General features: G+C 52.7%; 1 protein-coding gene across 4 annotated transcripts; it reads right to left on the reverse strand.

The window, feature by feature from the left end:
- Positions 1–1821: 1821 nt before the first annotated feature.
- Exoc7 (exocyst complex component 7) lies at positions 1822–18797 on the reverse strand. Of its 4 annotated transcripts, XM_057774066.1 has the most exons (20): positions 18687–18797; positions 18469–18534; positions 16454–16638; positions 16160–16265; positions 12142–12364; positions 11394–11561; positions 8883–8975; positions 7408–7553; positions 7044–7196; positions 6712–6810; positions 6302–6364; positions 5941–6007; positions 5231–5269; positions 4502–4567; positions 4143–4263; positions 3828–3923; positions 3024–3087; positions 2779–2820; positions 2541–2674; positions 1822–2298 (listed from the first exon to the last, which is right to left on the reverse strand). In XM_057774066.1, the coding sequence occupies exons 1-20, from the start codon at positions 18744–18746 to the stop codon at positions 2196–2198; spliced, it is 2094 nt and encodes a 697-aa protein (XP_057630049.1). In that variant the 5' UTR covers positions 18747–18797; the 3' UTR covers positions 1822–2195. The 4 variants fall into 4 exon arrangements, with proteins under 4 accessions (XP_057630049.1, XP_057630051.1, XP_057630050.1 ...); XM_057774068.1 differs by lacking the exon at positions 8883–8975; XM_057774067.1 differs by lacking the exon at positions 5231–5269.
- Positions 18798–19700: the final 903 nt, after the last annotated feature.

Below are 19700 nucleotides of genomic sequence, written 5' to 3' on the forward strand. Positions count from 1 at the left end.
CAAAGAACACTGAGCCCAAGTCCATCCTGGTGGGTTGGTTCCCAGGGAGACACTGCTGTTGGCCGACGCGTGAGGGTCGAACACTGCGTGCACTGCCTACAAAGTGACACTGTTGCTCAGCTCCCTTGCCTTCCACTCCTCCCCAGTGCAGGCTCTGCCCAGTTCCTCTTCCTGCAATCCACTGCTCAGTAAGACCTGCTCCCCTGCTCCCACCTGTCACCAAGACCAGCTGGGTCCAGGTCCAGCCTCTGTCCCTTCCAACGGCAGCTGACTTATTCACCTGCTGCTGCTCTTCCTCAGTACCAAGGCTGCCATGGAGACACAACCCTGGAGACAAGAGCAGCCCCAAGCCTGTGCCCAGAGGGGAACTGAGTGATGGGAAGAGCCCAGGACCTAGTGTGGAGGGTAGGCAAGGGTAAGGCCCACCCCAGGAGTGCGGCTCGTGGAGTTGTAACAGAGCAGAGTGGTAAGCTGCGCACCTGCAGCTGGCCGGACTCGGAGACTGGGTGGCTGCAGGCTCTCGGCATCCATCTGTTGGCACCTGGCTTTGGGGGCCATCTTTATCTCCCCAGGTAGAAGCATTTATGAAGCCAGGCAAAATCATTCCCCCCAAAGGCCCAGATGGCCCCTGAGAGAAGCTCATGCTTGGCAAATTTCTCTAAACGGGTGCTTCTTCCTCTGGAGGAGGCTTAGGAAGAACCAGACCCAAACTTTAATTAGTCGAGGACCTAAAGAAGGGACACTCTGGACTAAGAAGCCCTGTTTTTCACCCTTCTGCTCTGGAAGACAGTTCCTTTCCCTGCCAGCAGCTCCTGGAAGAGGAAAGAGTTCAAGAAAGGGCTGAGCTACAGTTGCTGAGCACACCTTCTTCCTCATGTATGTGGGAGTGTGATGTGCAGTCAGGTCATGTATGTGGCCAGTCTGGATGTGGGACACATGCAAGTGTAACCTGGCCCCTGCCAAGGTAGCCTCCTGGTGGACAGCCCAGCCTATAACAGGGTGGGGTCTAGGAATTCAGATTTGAGGGTACAGCACAGTTCCTATGGCTAGGACAGTGTCCCTAGAGAGGGTCAGCTCCATTCTCTAGCAGGAGGCACATGCATCCCGAGTGCCCTGTGTATAAAAGCAAAACAAACCACCACCCAAATGGACCCTAAGGGTCTGTCCTTCCTGACACAGCTATTCATTGCCAACCTACAGCCCAGCTTCACCCTCACGGCCTCACACTTTGCTCCTGAATTGCTCCCCTTTGTCCGCCAGTTCCCTGCCCCTCATGCTTCTAGGCTAAACTTTCTGTAGCCACCACTGTGTGCCCTGGGGCGTGAGCACAGAAGGTGGGAGCCAGGAAACAGATGCCTGAGGGGCTGCCCCCACAGGGCGGTTTACAACTCCTCCAAACACTTGTTACAGTGTGCTAGATCCAAAGGGACCAGAGAAAGAGCCCTCCCGCCTCCTGTCACCAGGGGACTCCCAGGTAGCAGGGCATTCCAAAGAACTGGGGCTAATGCACAAGTCTCAGGGAGTAGGTCACATGACAGCCTGGCCTCCAGCTCTGCCGGCTGCCATTTGGCCTGTTCTTTGAGTCCGCTCATCTGTGGGCTGAAGAAGATGGAAGTAGACCAGGGTGGAGTCTGTCATCCCATTCTTGACACCCACACAGCAGCTGGGGGCACCAGCCTCTGTCTCCGAAGTGCTGGCTGCATTCCACAATGAAGCTCAAGATGTGAGAGGACCCCATATTCTGGGCAAGTGCTAGTGTGACAGGAGATGTGGGCCGCGGGGGAGCTGCAAACAGCAGGGACAGGGTTCCCGGCGCAGAGGTATACTAACACCAGTTCATTTGCAGGGGAGATGCAAACATCAGGGACAGGGTTCCCGGCGCAGAGGTATACTAACACTGGCTCATCCGCAGGGGAGATGCAAACAGCAGGGACAGGGTTCCCGGCGCAGAGGTATACTAACACCGGCTCATTCGCAGGGGAGCTGCAAACAGCAGGGACAGGGAGATGTGGGCCGCGGGGGAGCTGCAAACAGCAGGGACAGGGTTCCCGGCGCAGAGGTATACTAACACTGGTTCATCTGCAGGGGAGATGCAAACAGCAAGGACAGGGTTCCCGGCACAGAGGTATACTAACACTGGTTCATCAGTCCAATGACGTGGGAGTCTGGAGGAACGAGGCAGCACACGGGCAGGCTTAGGCGGAGGTGTCGAAAAGGCGATCGATCATGTCGCCCACCTGCTCCACACGGTACTTGATGTACTTCTCAGGGTTCTTGGTGAAGGGCACGCTGCCATACCTGACCAGGCACCATGGTAAGAGGTCAAGGGGGAGAGAATCTCCACTCTCAGCCTAAGTGTGAGCTCCCCTAACCCTCCGACCGGGTGCTAAGATGGCAGGGGTACTCCTAAACGACATTCCAAAGCCCAGAGCACCAAACATGCTGTCTACCCTATTGCAAACTTTTACTTCCCTGAGGAAAAGAGCATGTAGGTCACCTGGAAAGCGGGCAGCAGAGGGCCCAGGAGGGGGTGGGCTCACCTGTGCAGAAAGGCCCCATAGGTCTCCTTGACAATGGTTTTCTGAGCTTGTCGAATCTTGTCCCTCTGCTCTGTGTCTGGAATGGCCCAGGCCTTCTGAATCTTGCACAGCTCTTCAAGGCCATCATTGAAGCCCTGACCACCAAACAGGAAGGAAGGAGGGACCAAGAGACAAAAGCTTTGTGTCTGTGTAGCCGATGTGGCAGCAGCAATCAGCAGGAGGGAAGCCCTTGACTCACCTTGAAACGTTCCTTGATCACCTGCCGCTCCTTGTCCCGGAGCTGGGGGTCCAGAGAGCAGAGGGAGGCAACAGAGAAGACCTTGCTCAGAGCAGAACCACGACGCCCTCTTCTGCCCCCAACCCTCTCCTGCCGCCCTCATGGCCTCACACCATCTCCGTCCAGAGAGATGCTTGTCCATTTCTCCTAAGATACAAGCATCACATGGGCCTGACACCCCTTCCTGGCACAGGCCTTAGGCCTACCTTGACTCCAGGCTGTAACATCGGAAGATTCTTCTCTGTGATGTAATCAGTCACCTTTAACCAGCTGCCAGACAGCAGGGTGAGAAGACAGAGAGAGGGGCAACTTCAGACAGCTACTTCTTCCCTAAAGTCAGCTGGGTTTGTTTTTCAAACCTCTCAATCTACTGAAGGTGGGGGCAGTAGGAATTATCTGGGTCAGAGATGCTCTCCTTGGGAATGGAAAACGCTCAAGCTGCTCGCGTTGACAATTAGGAACAGGAAGCAGCAGGCGCTCGATAAACTGAACAAATGTTGCCGACCAGAGTTCACACCAATATTGTGGCAAATTAAGAGAGAGAAACAGATGGGAAAAGAGGGAGCAGAGGACAGATAAACAGGAAGGAAGTGGGAGATACTCAGAAAGAAACAGGCCAAGGAAACCAGAGGACCAGAGAAATGCCCAGAACCTTTCCAAGTTCAAGGGCTCCCACAACCCCACTCTTCTCCAGGACTAAGCATTGTTCACATCTCTGACAGTCCCCTTTTCAACCATTCTTAGCCGTGACACTTGACAGACCATTCTGAAGAGGCTATGGGGAGGAGGAGGGAGCTGCTCTCTCCACCCATGAGTGCTGGGGCTTAGCTAGTGGCCGCTCCTTACTCAGCCTGCGCATACTCAGCCTAGCACTGACAACGAACCCCAAGAAGGAAAATAGACGGTGGGTTACCAGTGACACAGCAGGAACTGCTGGCCTCATGCTATGAGGGGCTGACAAGGAAGTGTGGTGGGTTCAGGGGGACCGCAGAGGGCTGGTGGCCTCTTACCTGCGCTGGTAGGTCTGGATCTGCTGCTCGATGTGCTCCCGGTAGGAACGCTCAGCAGTCTTCTGGGTCACAGCTACCAGCAGGATCAGCTCAGACCTGAGTGAAGGAGGAAGAAGAAGAGAAAGAGAAGAAATTCCTGGGGTCCAGAAATTGCTGGCCTTAGCGGCTTCCCATTCGGAACCTTCCTGAGCTCAAATGGAGGCTTGGTTGCTGACCAGAGACTGAAGCACATAAGGCTAGGAGGCTGCAAATGCAGCGTCCGGTCCTGGAAGGCAGAGGCTGGCATGGCTGCCCAGCCAAGGCAGGGCCACTTACTTCTCCAAGGACTTGAGGATGTAGTTATAGTTGTTGTGTAGGAAGATGGCACTCAGTGCTGGGTCCTCATACACCTTGGACTTGCTCAGCAAGTTCAGCTGCAGGTTTCCCAAGACTTTGCCTATACAGAAAGACAGGGCCACGTACATCACAGGATCCGAGCACTACGGACTGCCCTGCTTGCTGTCCTGACAACTCTTCCGTGTTCTGACTCCCAGGCCTCTGAAGCCCTTCTCAGAGCTAGGGTCCTGAACTAGAATGCAGGTTACTATTCCATGGTCAGGGAGGGACCCAGGAATAAGAGGACAGCACTGAGGCCAGGGAGGGGGGACAGAGGGGGTTCTGCCAGGGAGACTCACAGATATAGGTGCTCAGCAGGCGCTTGCTGAACTCGGAGCTGTAGCTGGTGGCCGAAGAGCTGGTTTCTGAGAGGAGATGAGCTGTTACTGTGGTGGCAATGGTCACCCTTGAGGGCCCTTTCCACACCCCAGGGGCAGAGGAGGAAATGTTGGGGCAGGCAGGACTGAAGGAAGAGCTCAGGCAGATGTGGGCACCTGCTGAGCTACAGGAAGCATTATGGACTCTTTCTGGATCTCAGGGCTGTCCTCTACAATAATGGGCTAAGGAACCTACCCATGATAGCAGGCAGGCAGGTAGGAGAGGTGTAGGGTACCAACGCCTTCCCCGCTTTCCCAGCCTAGTCCCCAACATAATAAGATGGGTGGTATCTATTAGATCCTTTTACTTATTTGCCAACAGCAAGGGTTTCTGGACAGGGCCACCCTGTCTTTCCACCTTCTCTTCACATGCTCCTGAAACCCCCACCCTGCTGATGCACAGCAGGCCAAGGGGAAGGAAGGGCCAGGCTAGCCAGGGGGTGTTCTTAGGGTGCTAGACCCATTAGGGTACTGCCTGAATAGACTTGGAGACAGAAGGCAGCTATGAAGGGAAGAGGAGAAAATAAGGGCATCCTTAAAGAACTCATGCCCCTTTGCCCTGCCCCCAGTGGGTTCTGAGAACTGGTTCCCTGGGAACCTTACCCACCGGGCTTTGGAGGGGAGAATGGGGCTGGGGGACACACTGCTTACCTCGGGGGTCTAAAGGAATATTGTATGTGTCCCCAAGAACTACGGAGTGACAGGCAGTGCACACAGAGGGGGAGGAGGGAAACAGAGGAGGGAGAAAGATGCAAAAGTGCAAAAAACAGGTTAGAAATGGCTGTGTCACCCCAAGCCAAGCAGACCTTCCCCCATGACAGCCAGACACAGCCAGCAGACACACCAAGCCGAACTAACTCAAGACCAGAACACACTGGAGAGCGCAGCCCGAGAGAACCAGCAGCTCCTTGGCGTCTTGCCCCCCAAACAAAAACGCCCAGAAGAGCAAGCACCCTTCCTTACATGCCAGCCTCCCAAGCTCCAGCCCCACCAAGGGGCAGCGAGGAGATGGAGCAACAGAGTAGGCAGACGATGCAGGAGGAGTGGAGGAGCACGCAAGCTGGGCACAGCAGGATGAGCACCTGAGACCTGCAGTGCCCACCCCAGAACTGACAGCCAAAGGAGCAAGCAAAGGGTTGGGGTTCATAAGACTGCCAACAAACCCAGCCCTCCTTATGCTCACTCTCAACAAGTCCATGGGGCTTGGGCTCCCCCACAGGCCAGTCTTAATCCCACTCCACCCCTCAGCACACCCTGCCCTCACCCAGAGCAAGTTAGGGGCCTCCTAGGGGCCTAACTCTATGTCCCCAGGCAAGAGGGGGCAGAAGGGCACAGGCAAGCCTAACTCGGGTGTTGTGTACCTTGAGAGGCCAGCATGGCACCTGCCGTCTCCTGAAAGTCCAGAAGCTGCTGTAGGAAAAGGATGGCCTGGTAGAAAGAACACACCCGAGAGGGTCAGGGGTAGGCCCAAGGTAATGGCTTCCTATACACCCTTCCAACTAGCAGGGCAGGTCTTGTGCCCAGGGTCTTCACAGTGACAAGAGCAACCGGAAAGTCAAGTGCTATCTTTGGACTCTGGCTGCCCGAGAGGGCCTGTGTGCTGGAGAAGCTGGCCCCTCACCACCAGTAACTGAAGGGAGGGTTCCCACTGGTGCTGTACCCCCAGCGTCTGAGCTGGAGTGCTTTGTCCCACCTCGCCAGCAGCGTTTGAGTATCACCTACGTTGCTTGTGAGCTCGTGCACGGTGCCATCCTTGGGCATGTTGTATTCTTTGTCTGGATCATTCTGTGGGAAGGAAAAAAAACAGCCTCTGGTTCCCAGAAAAGGGCTCTCACCAGTGGCCTCTGGTTCATCGTGAGCCCTAGTTGGCCTTCCTATGGCGCCACCTCCTGGTACATCGGAGTTATGCTGCCCCTCAGCCTCAGAAGCTGAGCAAGACAAGGATGTCTGCCTCCAAGGGCATCAGTGCCGGGGAAGAAACAGCAGAGCCCAGAGGGTCTCCTCAGGAAACCAGCAGTGCAGGGGTTTTTCTACAGAGCAAACCTGACTCTCTTGAAGGCTTGCTCTCTGAGGGGTCCCCAGAGCTCAGTGAGCAAGTTGGGTCTGGTGAAAGGGAAAGGGGCTGCGGGTACCTTAATGTTGTCAGCAAAGTCTTCTAGTGCTTTGGCTCCAATGGTCTCCATGGAGGTGATGAGGCTGGGCAGCTTGTTCTTGGTGCTGGCTGCTGTGCCCTGAGGAAGGATGGTTGACATCTTCATCAGAGTCCTCTCACTGTCCTCTCCAGAGGGCTGTGTGTCTAATTCCTAGCCCTTACTCCAGAGCCACATTTTCCAGTTCAAGGTTAGCTAGAGCTCTTCTCTTACCTGGTGAGCATCCTAACTTGTCCAAAGCCCCTCAGAGCCACCTCAGAAGAGAGGTAGGAGCGCATGGAATAAAGCAAGCCGCGTGAGAAAGGCCCACATACCTGGAGCACCTGGTCAAACTCAGGCTTGGTCTGCTTGAGGTGCCGCAGGATGGGGAAGACTGTGAGCACTGTGGAGAAGTCATGGCGGATGATGGCTTTCCTGGCAGCAGACACGATGTTCTCCCCCTCGAGCATCAGTCCGTCCAGTGCATCCTGGGAGAAGGACAAGGACCCTGTCAGGAAGGCACAGAGCAAAGCAGGTTCCTAGGGACAGTGGGGGCACCCTGAGGGTGTGAAGGATGGAGAGGGGTCATGGACTACACCAGAGTCAAGGGTTTCGGGTGACAGGCTGCCCCCCCCCCAATAGCTTCTGCAGTAAGTCACATGGGCCGGTGTTCAGAGCTGCGGGAGGGCGGGGTAAGACCTGAATCAAGGAGTCAAAGGTTTTCTTCTGATGGTGCTCGGGGATGATGTCCGTCAGCAGCTGGTATTCGCTCTGGGCCAGCTTGACAAAGGCGCTGACGCAGTGAATGTAGGCGTCAGTCTCCACATCCAGCATGTCATCTCTCCCTGGAGGGACAGCGTGTTCCTGAGCGCCTGGGCTAGCCCAGAGCAGCAGTGAGCAGAAAGAGAGACTATGTAACAGGTTGCCATGAGAACGGCTCTGGCAGGTCTGGGAGAGCAGGTGCCAAGTCCAAACGCTGTCCTGGCATCTTTCTACTCAGCACAGGCAGCACTCATGGCCCCAGAGCAAATATGAGAGGTGGTGGAGAAAGCTCGAGGGAAGGAAAGTTCCTAAACCAATGTCCTGGGTAAGGTCGTCTGACCCCAGGCCTGAGGATTCTGAATTGGGCTTGGAAGAGGGCAGTGTGGGATGGGCAGGCGGCAGTGTCCACTTTAAGAGGCAGTCACTGTGGTCCTCAATCTGGGAGATGAGGCTCCTATAACGGTCATTACCAATCTCACCAAACCCTAAGAAGTATGAGGGAGCAGAGGGCTATGGCCTACGAGGCTGGCTGAACTACAATACTCACTGGCCAGTGGCCCGTGCTTGTTCAGGGCCTCAGACAGGTGCTTAACTCGGAAATCCTGCTCGTGACCTAGCAAGATGTCAGTCGCACAAACACAAGCAGCGTTTATCCAGGGGACAGGCAGCTGCCCCTTGGGGTATAGGGAAGAAGCCCTTGATCTCCAGGAGCGGAGTGGAGCGTGAAATGGGGCATAGGGAGGGAGCACCGAGGAGGGCTCTGAGCCCCTCCACTACCTCAAACCCCACTGGGAACAGCCGTTTCAAGCCTGACTCTCAGGGAGTGCTTAGGACCATCCCTGGCTGTTTGCTTTCTAACATGGGGAGGCCAAGAGAAGGTACATGGCCCCAGGGAAACCGAGAAATGTCGGTGTTGAGTGAGGACAGTCATCCTTTGCGTCCCAGGGCAACTCTTTTGGAGGAGGTGGGTCCACCACCACAGCTGGACTGGCTGTCCCTCTCCTGGCGGCGGGGGAGGAACATGTTCTCTAGGCAGCCCTGTCCCCTTAGCTGCAAGAAGCTCCCTTTCTACAGAGCAGTAGCCGGGAGGTTTTGACCAACCTGGTCCTGCCCTGCTGATCTGGGCGTGAAAGGGCTGCCCCAAGACAATTTTCTCTAAGTTTACACAGGACACAAAGACAGAGACAGGGAGGACGAACCTTAGGAAGGGCAGAGCCAGGCAGGACAAAGCCAGGGACATGAAACTTGTCCTTGGGCCCACTGAAGACTGAGGAGCATCAACGGTTTGCCACTCCCACCCAGCCCCCTCAGGATCTGCCCCAAGGCCTCCTGGGAGAGGCTCTGCCCTGCCTAATGAGTGAGTGGACTCATAGTAGAAGTGGGGTGACGGAAAAGGAACACAGGGTGGTTACCTTCCAGAGGAATGAGGTTAGAGCCCCCCTTTTTCCCATCTAGACCATGCTGGGAATACTGTTTCAGAAGGTTCTGAGCCTTACGGATCGTCCCTGTCACCAGAGCCACAGAGAGGAGAGAGGAAGACCTAGGAAATGAGTGAGAGAAAACAGCAGCGACCCTCCACCTGCCCAGCCCGCACCCGCCCCAACAGCAAGTGTGCCCCTCAACACCTCTGCCAGCAGGTCCTGCCAGGGTCATCGGAGACCCTGAAGGATGGAGAGCAAAAAGTATGGCCAAATTCAGCCCTGGGCTTGGCACTGACCCTCAGTTCTGGATCTGAGTTCACTTTAGGAGGGACAGGAGGTGACTAAAAGGAGGGGCATAAAGATCCAGCTGGGAAGGAAAAGGTTCTGCTGAGTAGCGTCCTAGAGGAGTGGGCTGAAGGCCTAGCGGCAAAGCTCTCACACTTAAGGGCAGGACAGGGTAACCTGGGGGTTTCCTGGAGACTAGCTGAAACTCCAGGCTGAGTTCCCTGAGCATGCTCAGTGTTGGGACATAAGCCAGACAGCAGCCTAGGGCAGGCGGCCCTGAGGGGTTTGGGGTTGGGAAAACAGGTCTCAGCTTCCTGCAGAGCTATGATGGAGATGGAGGCCCCCACACCCCAGAAGACACTCAGCCGACGCAGTGATGGTGACAAACTGAAAAGCTAGGAGGGGCTACAGGAGCCACCACCCGCAAGTAGCTGGTAAAGGCGACAAGCTCTTGCGGTGGGGGAAAAGAACAGATAGCATCACAAACGAGAACTAATGAAGTGTGGCAGCCCGGCTCCTGGGATGCAGACAGCTCAGAGCCCACAGTGTGAGGACACAGGCAGCTTGTCAGCCAGCAGGCACTGCTCCTAGTTAGCAAATGTACCGGGGAGGTGAGTCATGCAGGAGCAGACTGCACCACCTTTCCTGAGACTTCTCCACAGCTGAATGCAAGGCTGCTGTCCTCACAGCACCCACCAGGCTATGCAGGGCGGGGCAGGGTTCAGCAGGCTCATTCTGTTTGTACCACACTGAAATTAGCTACCACTAACTCTTTCTGGCAGGCCAGCTCACATCTGCTTCTCTCCATGTTCCCTCCTCAGTGAGCACCCTAGTAATTGAGTGAGTCAGATTCCTGCCCCACAACCTACCCAGGAGCAGATGGCCTGTGGGCCCAGCAGGGACCTAACCAGCACACTGGCTGCGAGGAAATGGGGAAGCGACCTGGCAGCAACCGAGTCCATCAGGTGCCCAATTAGAAGAGCAGATGCTGAGGTTGGTGCCTCAGAGTGAGGGCCTGACTCCATCACCCTCACCTCAGTCTGAGTCCACTCACTCCTGCCAACTCCTAGAACCCTCCAGAACCACAGGGGCCTCACAGTCCTTTGCATCTCCACAAGGACGGGTTAAGTTGATGGAGAGCCCTGGGGTATGTCTACCCATCTTTCTGAGAGGCTAGAACCTGCAGGCCAGTGGACACTGGAGCAGGGCAAACAAGGTCCTAAAACCTAGTTGGCTTGTCAAAGAACCAGGAGGAAGAGGAAGCGAGCAGAGCAGCTGAAGCCCTGGGAGCCTCATGGACACAGCTCCTCCCCATAGGAAGGCATGGACCCCAAGCATGCAGGCAGCTGGTCCATCAGGGGTGTTAGAAGAGTCCCTGTTTCCAGCAAGTTCTCTACTGGGGCGTCCAGGAACCTCACTAAAGGGTAGAAGACAATACATGTCCTGCAGAGGCCACCAAGCCCAGAAGGCAGCCTCTCTTGGCCGTGTCTCCAACCTTAAGCAAAGCCTGAGAAGCAGGTGATGTGGTTGCTCCAAAGGGCTTGGAGGGCTGGGGACTGGAAAATGAGGGTGTGCACTCTACTCAAGGCCTGCTGTTAGGAGAGCATGTTCCCTAGCCAGGTCTGAGCAGCAGCTGGAAGCCCACGCGGGTGCTCGTTCCAGCCCACTGGCTTTCTCTCCTGGTGCTACTGGAACATCCTATCTCTCCTGGGGCTGAGGACTGCCAGGCTGACAGAGACAGTTAGCCTGGAGCACAGACCATATGGACCTGAGGTCAGGAGTGGACAGTGGGCTGCTCCCAGGAGAGCGATGTCTCACTGCCCGCACCCACCTCTATGCCATGCCCACTTTCCAACTAAGAAGCAGTTTATATTCATTTGGCTCTCTGGAAAGCTGGGGTACCTGCCCCTTCTCACCCAACTGGACCACACAGCAAGGGGAAGGAGACCTAGCAGGTCACTCTGACCTATGGCCTCTGCCACCCTGCCTCAGAGACAATTAAGCACACTAGTGGCCCTGCCTCTCCAACCCCAAATCTTATGGAAATCACATAGCTGCTGGGTACAAGAATCTACAAGGTCTTTTGGATAGGGGACATTTGCTCTATCCTGTGTCCCTAGGAGCTGGGTGACCACAGACATGGACTGATACTGCTCACCCCAGAGTGGACAAAGATAACCCTGTAATTCTCCGGCTAAATGGTCAGGGTGAGCTCACCTGGCCGCTTGACGGGTTTCTTGGTAGGTGTGTCTTTCCTCTTATTGGGGATGGCAGGGGAGTAGGGCACCCCAGAGGAGGAACTGCTTTTGCGGAAATGCTCCTTCAGGCCTTTGATGGAGCGGTCCAGCTGGCTAGAGCGGATCTGGTAGTAGACATTCATGAAATCTGGAGAGAGACAGGAACAGAAGTATGCCAGCGGCCGGGGCCCCCACTCTGCTTCACATCTGTACAGTGGGGCAGCAGAGGCCATGATGCCACTGGTTAATCTCATCTCAAACCAGGCAGAGTCTCCAAGGGAAAAGCTATCCTCCAACAGAACAAGCGAGGAATTCCCGTATGCCAGGCAAGCCCTCTCTACAGAGCTACCACCTACCCTACCAGCTTGTGTTGGTAGCATGTGTTTTTCTGCTTTGTTTTGCCTTTGTTTTTGTTGCTGGTCTATGTTGGGGGGGTGCGAGGTATAGGTACTAGCTGCTTTCAGAGAACCCAAGTCCAGTTCCCAGTACCCATATCAGGTGGCTCACAACCACCTACAACTCCAGAGAGAGAGAGAGGGAGGGAGGGAGGGAGGGAGGGAGGGAGGGAGGGAGGGAGGGAGGGAGGGAGAGAGAGAGAAAGAAAGAGAGAAAGAGAGAGAGAGAGAGAGAGGGAGAGGGAGAGAGAGGGAGAGAGAGAGAAATGCTGGGGGAGGTGGCGGGAAAGCTGCCATTCTTCTGGACAGGGAGCCCTGTCCAGTGCTGCTCACCTTGGTTCCGGCCGTACTCCACCAGCCAGCGGGAGATGCGGATGACATCCTGGAGCACACTCTCAGGCAGGTGCTCCAGGGTCACATCTTCCTGGACCTCCAGGTCATCATCACCACTGATCAGGTCCAGGATGAGCACAGGGGAGACAACCTTGCTGTGCCGGGTCATCAGACTGCGGAACTCAGACTCCAGGGACTCCTTCCCCCGCTCAAACAGCAGCTTCTGTGAGGACAAGGGAAGAAGGCTGCTGAGCTGGCCCCTGTCCTTCCTGCCCTTGGGCCTCTGGAACCCCAGCCACTCCTCCCTCAAAGCACGGAAGAAACCCTAGGAAGCCTGACTTGGCAATTTCCTTTCCTTCGGTTTCTCAAAACTGATGGTTGCTCCAGGTATGGTGGCGCACACCTTTGATCCTAGCACTCAAGAAGCAGAGGCAGGTGGATCTCTGTGAGTCTGAGGACAGTCAGGACAACACAGTGAGGTCCTGTCTAAAAATAAACAAAAAATGCTTGATGTTCACAGGTCAAACTCTGCTTAACAAGCATTAGTTTATTATTTTCTCATTTTCACTGCTAACTGTCCTCTAGTTAGAAAGGGATTTGTAGGGCTGGAGAAATGGCTCAGTGGTCAAGGTCCTGAGTTCAATTCCCGGCAACGACATGGTGGCTCACAACCATCTGTAAAGAGATCTGGTGCCCTCTTCTGGCCTGCAGACACACATGCAAACAGAATACTGACAATACTGTATACATAATAAATAAACAAATCTTTAAAAAAAATAAAAAAAAAAAGGGATTTGTAAAAGAAACAAGCAGGTAAGTTGGTACAGTATGCTGCAAACAGATGAACCTTAAATACATTATGCTAAACCAGTGCTCGAGAGGCAGAGGCAGGTGGTTCTCTGGGAGTTTGGGGCCAGCCTGGTCTACAGAGCAAGTTCCAAGATAGTCAGAGCTACCCAGAGAAACCTGTCACAACAACAACAACAAAACAAAAACAAACCACATTACACTCAAACAGAGAAGCCAAGGCCGAGGAAGATAGGTCAGTTAGGAATTTGCTTGCCATGCAAGCACAAAAACCTAAGTTCTATCCCAGCACCCACCTAGACAGCTAGCTAGGTATGAGCCTGGATGTGGTGGCATACACCTCTAATCCCAGCACTCGAGAGAGAGAGAGAGACAGAGTCAGGCAGCTCTCTACACAGTGAGACCCTGTCTCAAGAACAAAAATACAAACATGTGCACATGTGCTACGGTGGTGCGGAAGTCAGAGGACCGCCCTGATACGGTGACACGGAAGTCAGAGGACCGCCCTCATACGGTGACACGTGGCTTAACCCTTGCTCAGGTGTGCGTGTAAAGACAGGCAGATCCCTGGGATGCAGCAGCTGGCTGGTCCAGCCTAATCAGTGAGCCAGCTCCAGTGAGAGACCCTGTCTCAAAAAACAAGATGTCAGGGCTGGAGAGATGGATCAGAGGTTAAAAGCACTGACTGCTCTTCCAGAGGTCCTGAGTTCAATTCCCAGCAATGTGGCTCACAGCCATCTATAATGAGATCTGGTGCCCTCTTCTGGCATGCAAGCCAAAAGAGTCTACATAATAAATAAATAAATCTTTAAAAAATAAATAAATCTTTAAAAAAAAACAAGTCCTCATTACTGAGGAACAGTACCTCAGGTTGGCCTCTGGCCTCCACATACACACGGATACATGTGCACCCACCCACACATCTATAGATAGACAGACAGGCGCACGCACACACGCACGCACGCGCGCGCGCGCACACACACACACACACACACACACACACACGCAAAGAAGCACCTGACAAAAGACAGGTTTACCACTGAGGGGCTGTGGTATTGCAGCTACTGGTGTACTAAACTACCTCCCCTAGGGAGATCAGTCCTCAAAATAGCCAAGTGGACCTTGGGCAACCCAAGACCACTGGCTAGTTACTGGCTCATCACACAGTATCACATACCCCTCATTTCTGACAGAGCCCAGGGCCAGAGGAAAGGGGCAAGGCTGCTCCTAAGCAAAGGCCTTCTGCGGCTGGGACGGGCTCCGTGGTAGACCACTTGCTTACTATGTGTGAGTCCCTAGGTTCAGTCCCCAGCACCATGTAAGCACACTGAAAACAAAACACGCAAACAGTCGAGGGGGGAGAGGGGCACTTCCTAGTGTGGGGTGTCTTACCTGAAACTCTAGAACTAGGGGATGATCTGATGCCCCTTCTGACCTCTGAGGGCACTGCATGCACATGGTGCATAGACATAAAATAAACAAATTATTTTAAAAGATTTAAAAAAAAAAAAAGGACTATTAGTGTCTAAGGAAATAGGCCAGGGCTAAAGAAATGGCTCAGAGGTCCTGAGTTCAATTCCCAGCAACCACATGGTGGCTCACAACCATCTGTAATGAGATCTGGTGCCATCTTCTGGCCTGCAATCATACATGAAAGCAGAACACTGTATATGTAATAAATAAATAAATATTTAAAAAAAAAAAAAAAGAAAATAGGCCAGTGGTAGAACGCTTGCCTAGCACGTGTAACGTATTTGATACTTGGCATCCCCAACTTCCAAAAGGGGGCCAGCAATAGGATGAAGGTGCAGATAGCCCTCCACGGACCCCTTCTTGTGGTTGGAAAGATGGTTCAGGGGTACTTCCAGACCAAGATTCAATTCCTAGCACCCACATGGAAGCTCACAACTGTCTGTAACTCCAGTTCCAGGGGACCTAGGACCCTCACGATGACATACATGTACGCAAAACACCTATGCACATACAGTATAAATAAATTAAAAAGAAGACATGTAAATTAGATTAGAGACCTTGGTATGAGGAAATATTTGTGTAACAATTGATAAATACTCCTTTGTACAGCTGTCTAGGGTTTAGGCCGTCAGAGAGGCTGACTCTTCCTGCTGCCGTGCAGGCCTTAACATTTCATCTTGAGCGCCTTCTTTCTTCAACCGACCCACGCTGACAGAACGCCCTGACAGGGCACTTAGGGCACACATTAAATCACACAGCTTGGGTTCGGGGAGATGAAAGATTCTGAAGGTCACCCGGGGTCAGAGTGGGACAACGGCAGGCACACAGGCCACCAAACTGTGCTTCATAAGAATCTCAAGGGCAACAACTCATGTTTGGTTTTGTGAGCCCCTATTGGCCTGAAGTATGAAATACGGTCCAGGCTGGCCTCACATTTGAAGTAATCCTCCTGCCTCTGCCTCTCAAATGCCAAGAGTACAGGCACTTGACATCATGCGTGGCTGAAATGGTTAATTTTATGTGATTTATTGGTTTTGTTTTATGGCTTCGAGACAGGGTTTTGCTATGCAGCTTTGGCCAGCCTGGGATTCACTATGTAGCCCAATCTGGACTTACAGCAATCCTCCTGCCTCAACATCCTGAGTGCTAGTGAGGCACCAGGCCGAGGTAGACCTTCACTTTACTGAAGTGGAGAAATCACCAATGCATATATAAAAATCAAATGTTAAACTTACATTTGAAATAATTTAACTAAACTATAAAGTATGATCAAAGAAAGTTATGTCTATAATTCCTGAGGCACAGGACCTAACGCCTACATTTTGAATACTATGTATCTTATTCTTTTTATTTAACTTTTCAAGACAAGTTTTCTCTGTGTAGTCCTGGCTGTCCTGGAACTTACTCTGTATACCAGGCTAGCCTTGAACTCAGAGAAATCCACCTGCCTCTGCCTCGCAAGTGCTGGGATTAAAGGCGTGCACCACCACTGCCTGGCATATCTTATATACTTTTTAGTATTTTGAGATATGGCTTTACTATATAACCCAGGCTAGTCTGGAACACTATGTATCTCAGGCTGGCCTCAAACTCATGTTCCTCCTGCCTCAGTCTCACAAGTGCTAAGCACGAGTCGCCACACCTGGCTTCTACACGCTTCTTTACACTGGTCCCGTGTTGCTCATGAGACCAGGAATGGAGGTCTCATCTGTCTCACAGGATCCCACTGATTTCTTACCACTTTGTTGAGCTCGGGACTGTCTGGGCTGTTGTCCTGAAAATACTCCACAGCCTTCTGGATTTTCGCCATGCTTCCCAGGTATTCTTCCAGCCTGCCTGTGGGACTGGGCAGTAAAAACACTGGATCAGCCTTGGAGAATGGGGGTTAAAATGATGGACTGAGGACATGGTATGCCAGACGGGGAGAGAATGCACACGAGAGACACTAAGCTCAAATATGTTTATTTCCCTTCTGGGCCTTGAGTCACTGGGCCAGGAGACATTAGTTATGCAACTTCTGCATGCAACTCACCCCTCCCTGATGATCTTCTCAGTGTCGCTGGCTACGTGGTAATAGCTGATGACGTGGTCCAGGCAGGATAATGTCTTTTCTACATTCTCCTGCAGCCTCTGCAGATTCTCCGTCTGCTTGTGCACGGGGATGATGGAGTTCTCCAGCTTCATGAGCCGGCTCTCGAAGGACGACAGGATAGACACCTGCGGGAGGAAGGCCTTTGGCTCTCAGGTCTCAGGGTTATCCTGGCATCTCTTACCTTTTCTTGGTTTTCTAGACAGTAAGCTACATACAGGAAGGAACACAGTGGGCTTGTCCCTAATTTGGTATGATACGTGATTCAAGATAAACTGGTGAAATTTCATCTTTTTAATTTTTTTAAGATTTATTTATGGGGGAGGGAAATGGGAAACGGGGAACAGTTGGAAATTTTAATTAAAAAAGAATAAAAAAAAAAAAGATTTATTTATTTTTATGTGCATTGAGTTTGTTTGCTTGTTTTTTCCTGCATGTATGTCTCTGCAAGAAGGCCAGATCCCCTGGAACTGTATTTACAGACAGTTGTGAGCTACCATGTGAGTGCTGGAAATTGAATTCAGGCCCTCTGGAGGAGCAGCTGGTGCTTGTCTTCAGGCAAGAAAAACATCAAACTAATTCTTCCTAAGATGATCACCCTAGGGAGATGGAGGGATGGCTTGGGGGGGGGGGATGTTAAGAGCACTGGCTGCTCTTGCAGAGGACCTGACTTCAGTTCTCAGTACCCACATTACTGCTCACAACTAACTACCTTGAAACTCCACTGCCAGAGGGTCTGATGCCCTCTTCTGGCCCCTGAAGGTACTGCACACTCACAGAGCAAATACACACAGAGTAAAAGTAAACTTTAACAGAGAAATGAAGCTGGGCAGTGGTGGCGCACACCTTTAATCTCAGCACTCGGGAGGCAGAGGCAGGTGGATCTCTGTGAGTTTGAGGCCAGCCTGGTCTACAAGAGGACAGGCTCCAAAGCTACAGAAAAACCCTGTCTCGAAAAACCTAAATAAATAAATAAGAAATAATAATCACCTCAGAACAGCTTCCTTTCTACCCTTTGAAGCCCAATCTCAATTTCTGTTCTCTCTGACATTTTCCTAGACTAAACAGGAAGTGTGGCTTTACGAAGAGTAGTCCCAAATACATTGTTGTTACCTTCAAAACCTCTTTCCCTAAAGGTAAATCGCATGAAAGACGTATGTGACTTTATTATATTTATTATTGTGTGACTAAACACAACTGCAGGTTTGTATCTACTCAATCTGGGTTCCAGTTTCCTCTAAGAATAAAGAAGCAAGTGGGTGGTGGGACATACTGTTAATCCCAGCCCTGGGGAGGCAGAGGCAAGTGGATCTCTGAGTTCAAAGCCAGCCTGGTCTACAAATGGAGTTCCAGGACAGCTAGGGCTGCACAGAGAAATCTCGTCTCGAAAAAATAATATAAAAACATTTTTTTAAAATGATATAAAAGCATGTTAAAGTACCCATCATATACCAGAGCGCAACAGACATTGATTTCTACGTCCCTTCACAGACACGCTGGGAAAATGGCGTTGTCTGTTTTAGCAGACGAACTAACCAAAACAAGTCATGCCCGCTAAGAACCTCATACATAATAAGCTGTGGGACAAGGGCTAGGTCTAAGATCCATTAGCTCTCTGTGATGGTGCTATCCCAAAAGCCCTTGGGACTTCGCTGCGTCGGTAATCTCACGGAACCAGCCTTCCAGGCGAGCACTCAGCACCTGAATGACAATGACAGGGGCCAGTCCCAGCCCATCTACAAGGTATATCACTAAACGTTTGCACCGCACACAACAATAAGTCCAGACCCGCAGTGTCTTTAGTGAGGGGGCGAAGACCAGGGAGCAGCTAGCGAAGCCCACACAGTACCACCGTTGCTACCCACGCTGGACTCGGGCCCGGTACCCGTCCGTCACTAGCCCCTCCGCTGCGGCCGGCGGTGGGCTGTCTGCGGCCTCCCAGCTGAGGGGCTACTCACCATGTTCTTAGTGAGCTGGTCGCTCTTCTCCAGGCTGTCTCGGATGAAGGACAGCGTCTCCTCCTCCTGCAAGGAGTGGAGGGAAGGACGTCACGCCGAGCGGGCGGAGGGAGGAGACTACCACCGCCCGCCCCCATGGCCTACCCCCACCCGCGTCTCTCCTCTCCCCCGACAGTCCATGCCCTGGCGCCCTGGCTTCACTTTCTCCCCTGCTTCACCTTCTTCAGCTTGTCTTCGATTTCTCGCCGCCGGGCGGAAGCCTCCTGCGGTGGAATCATCGCAGCAGACAGCCCTGCTCCCACTGCCCGCTGACTTCGCTCAGAAGCCCGCTCGGCTTCCGTCCTGGTCACACCCACTTCCGTCCTCCGCCCCGCCCCCGGGACGCGCTGGTGGCGCCATGTTGGGAGTGGCGAACTGAAGTGTGTACCTGTCGCCCCGCCCCTCACGAATAGGCTGCGGGCTGAAGCCATCTTGAATGTGGTTGGAATTGCTGACTCTTGACGTCTGAGACTGCTCTGCGGCATTCTTTGAAAGACAGACGCCTGCTGGGAATGCTGGCTCACACTTCCCGCGCTGGGAGACTGAGGCAGGAGGTCATCCATCAGTTTGGGTTACATAGTAAATATCAGGCTAACCTAGGCTACAGCGTCAGACTCTGTCCCCAAACCAAAGAGCAAGAAAACAAAAATTGCACCTGATTTATTTATTTGAGACAGTTTCTCTATAGTTTTGAAACTGGCTATGTAGACCAGGCTGACCTCTGCCTACCCAGTGCTGTTAGATTAAAGGTGTGTGCCACCAAACCCAGCTCACCTGATTTAAAATAAAAAAGATTTAATACATTTATTTTTGTGTTTCTGTGTGTGTGAGCATACACATACTATGAAACAGGTATACAGGTTGGAGTCAGTCTTCTCTTTCCCAGAGGGATTGAATTCAGGTGTCAATCTTGGTGGCAAATGTCTTAATCCACTGAGCTATCTCACCAGGCCATGATTCATTTATGGTGTGCGTGTAGGGGTGTTTTGCCTACATGTATGTGAAGTCTTTGTGTGCCTGGTTCCCTGGAAGGACAGAAGAAGGCATCAGATCCCCTGGAACTGGAGTTACAGTTGTGAGCTACCATGTGGGTGCTGGGAACCTAACTCAGGCCTCCCTAGAAGAACACTAAGTGCTCTTAACTGCTGGGCCACTTTCCCAAGCCCCTGATTTATGATAAAAGCTCTGGATGA

Source organism: Chionomys nivalis, chromosome 7 (assembly GCF_950005125.1).
Source record: "Chionomys nivalis chromosome 7, mChiNiv1.1, whole genome shotgun sequence".
Lineage (NCBI taxonomy): Eukaryota > Metazoa > Chordata > Mammalia > Rodentia > Cricetidae > Chionomys > Chionomys nivalis.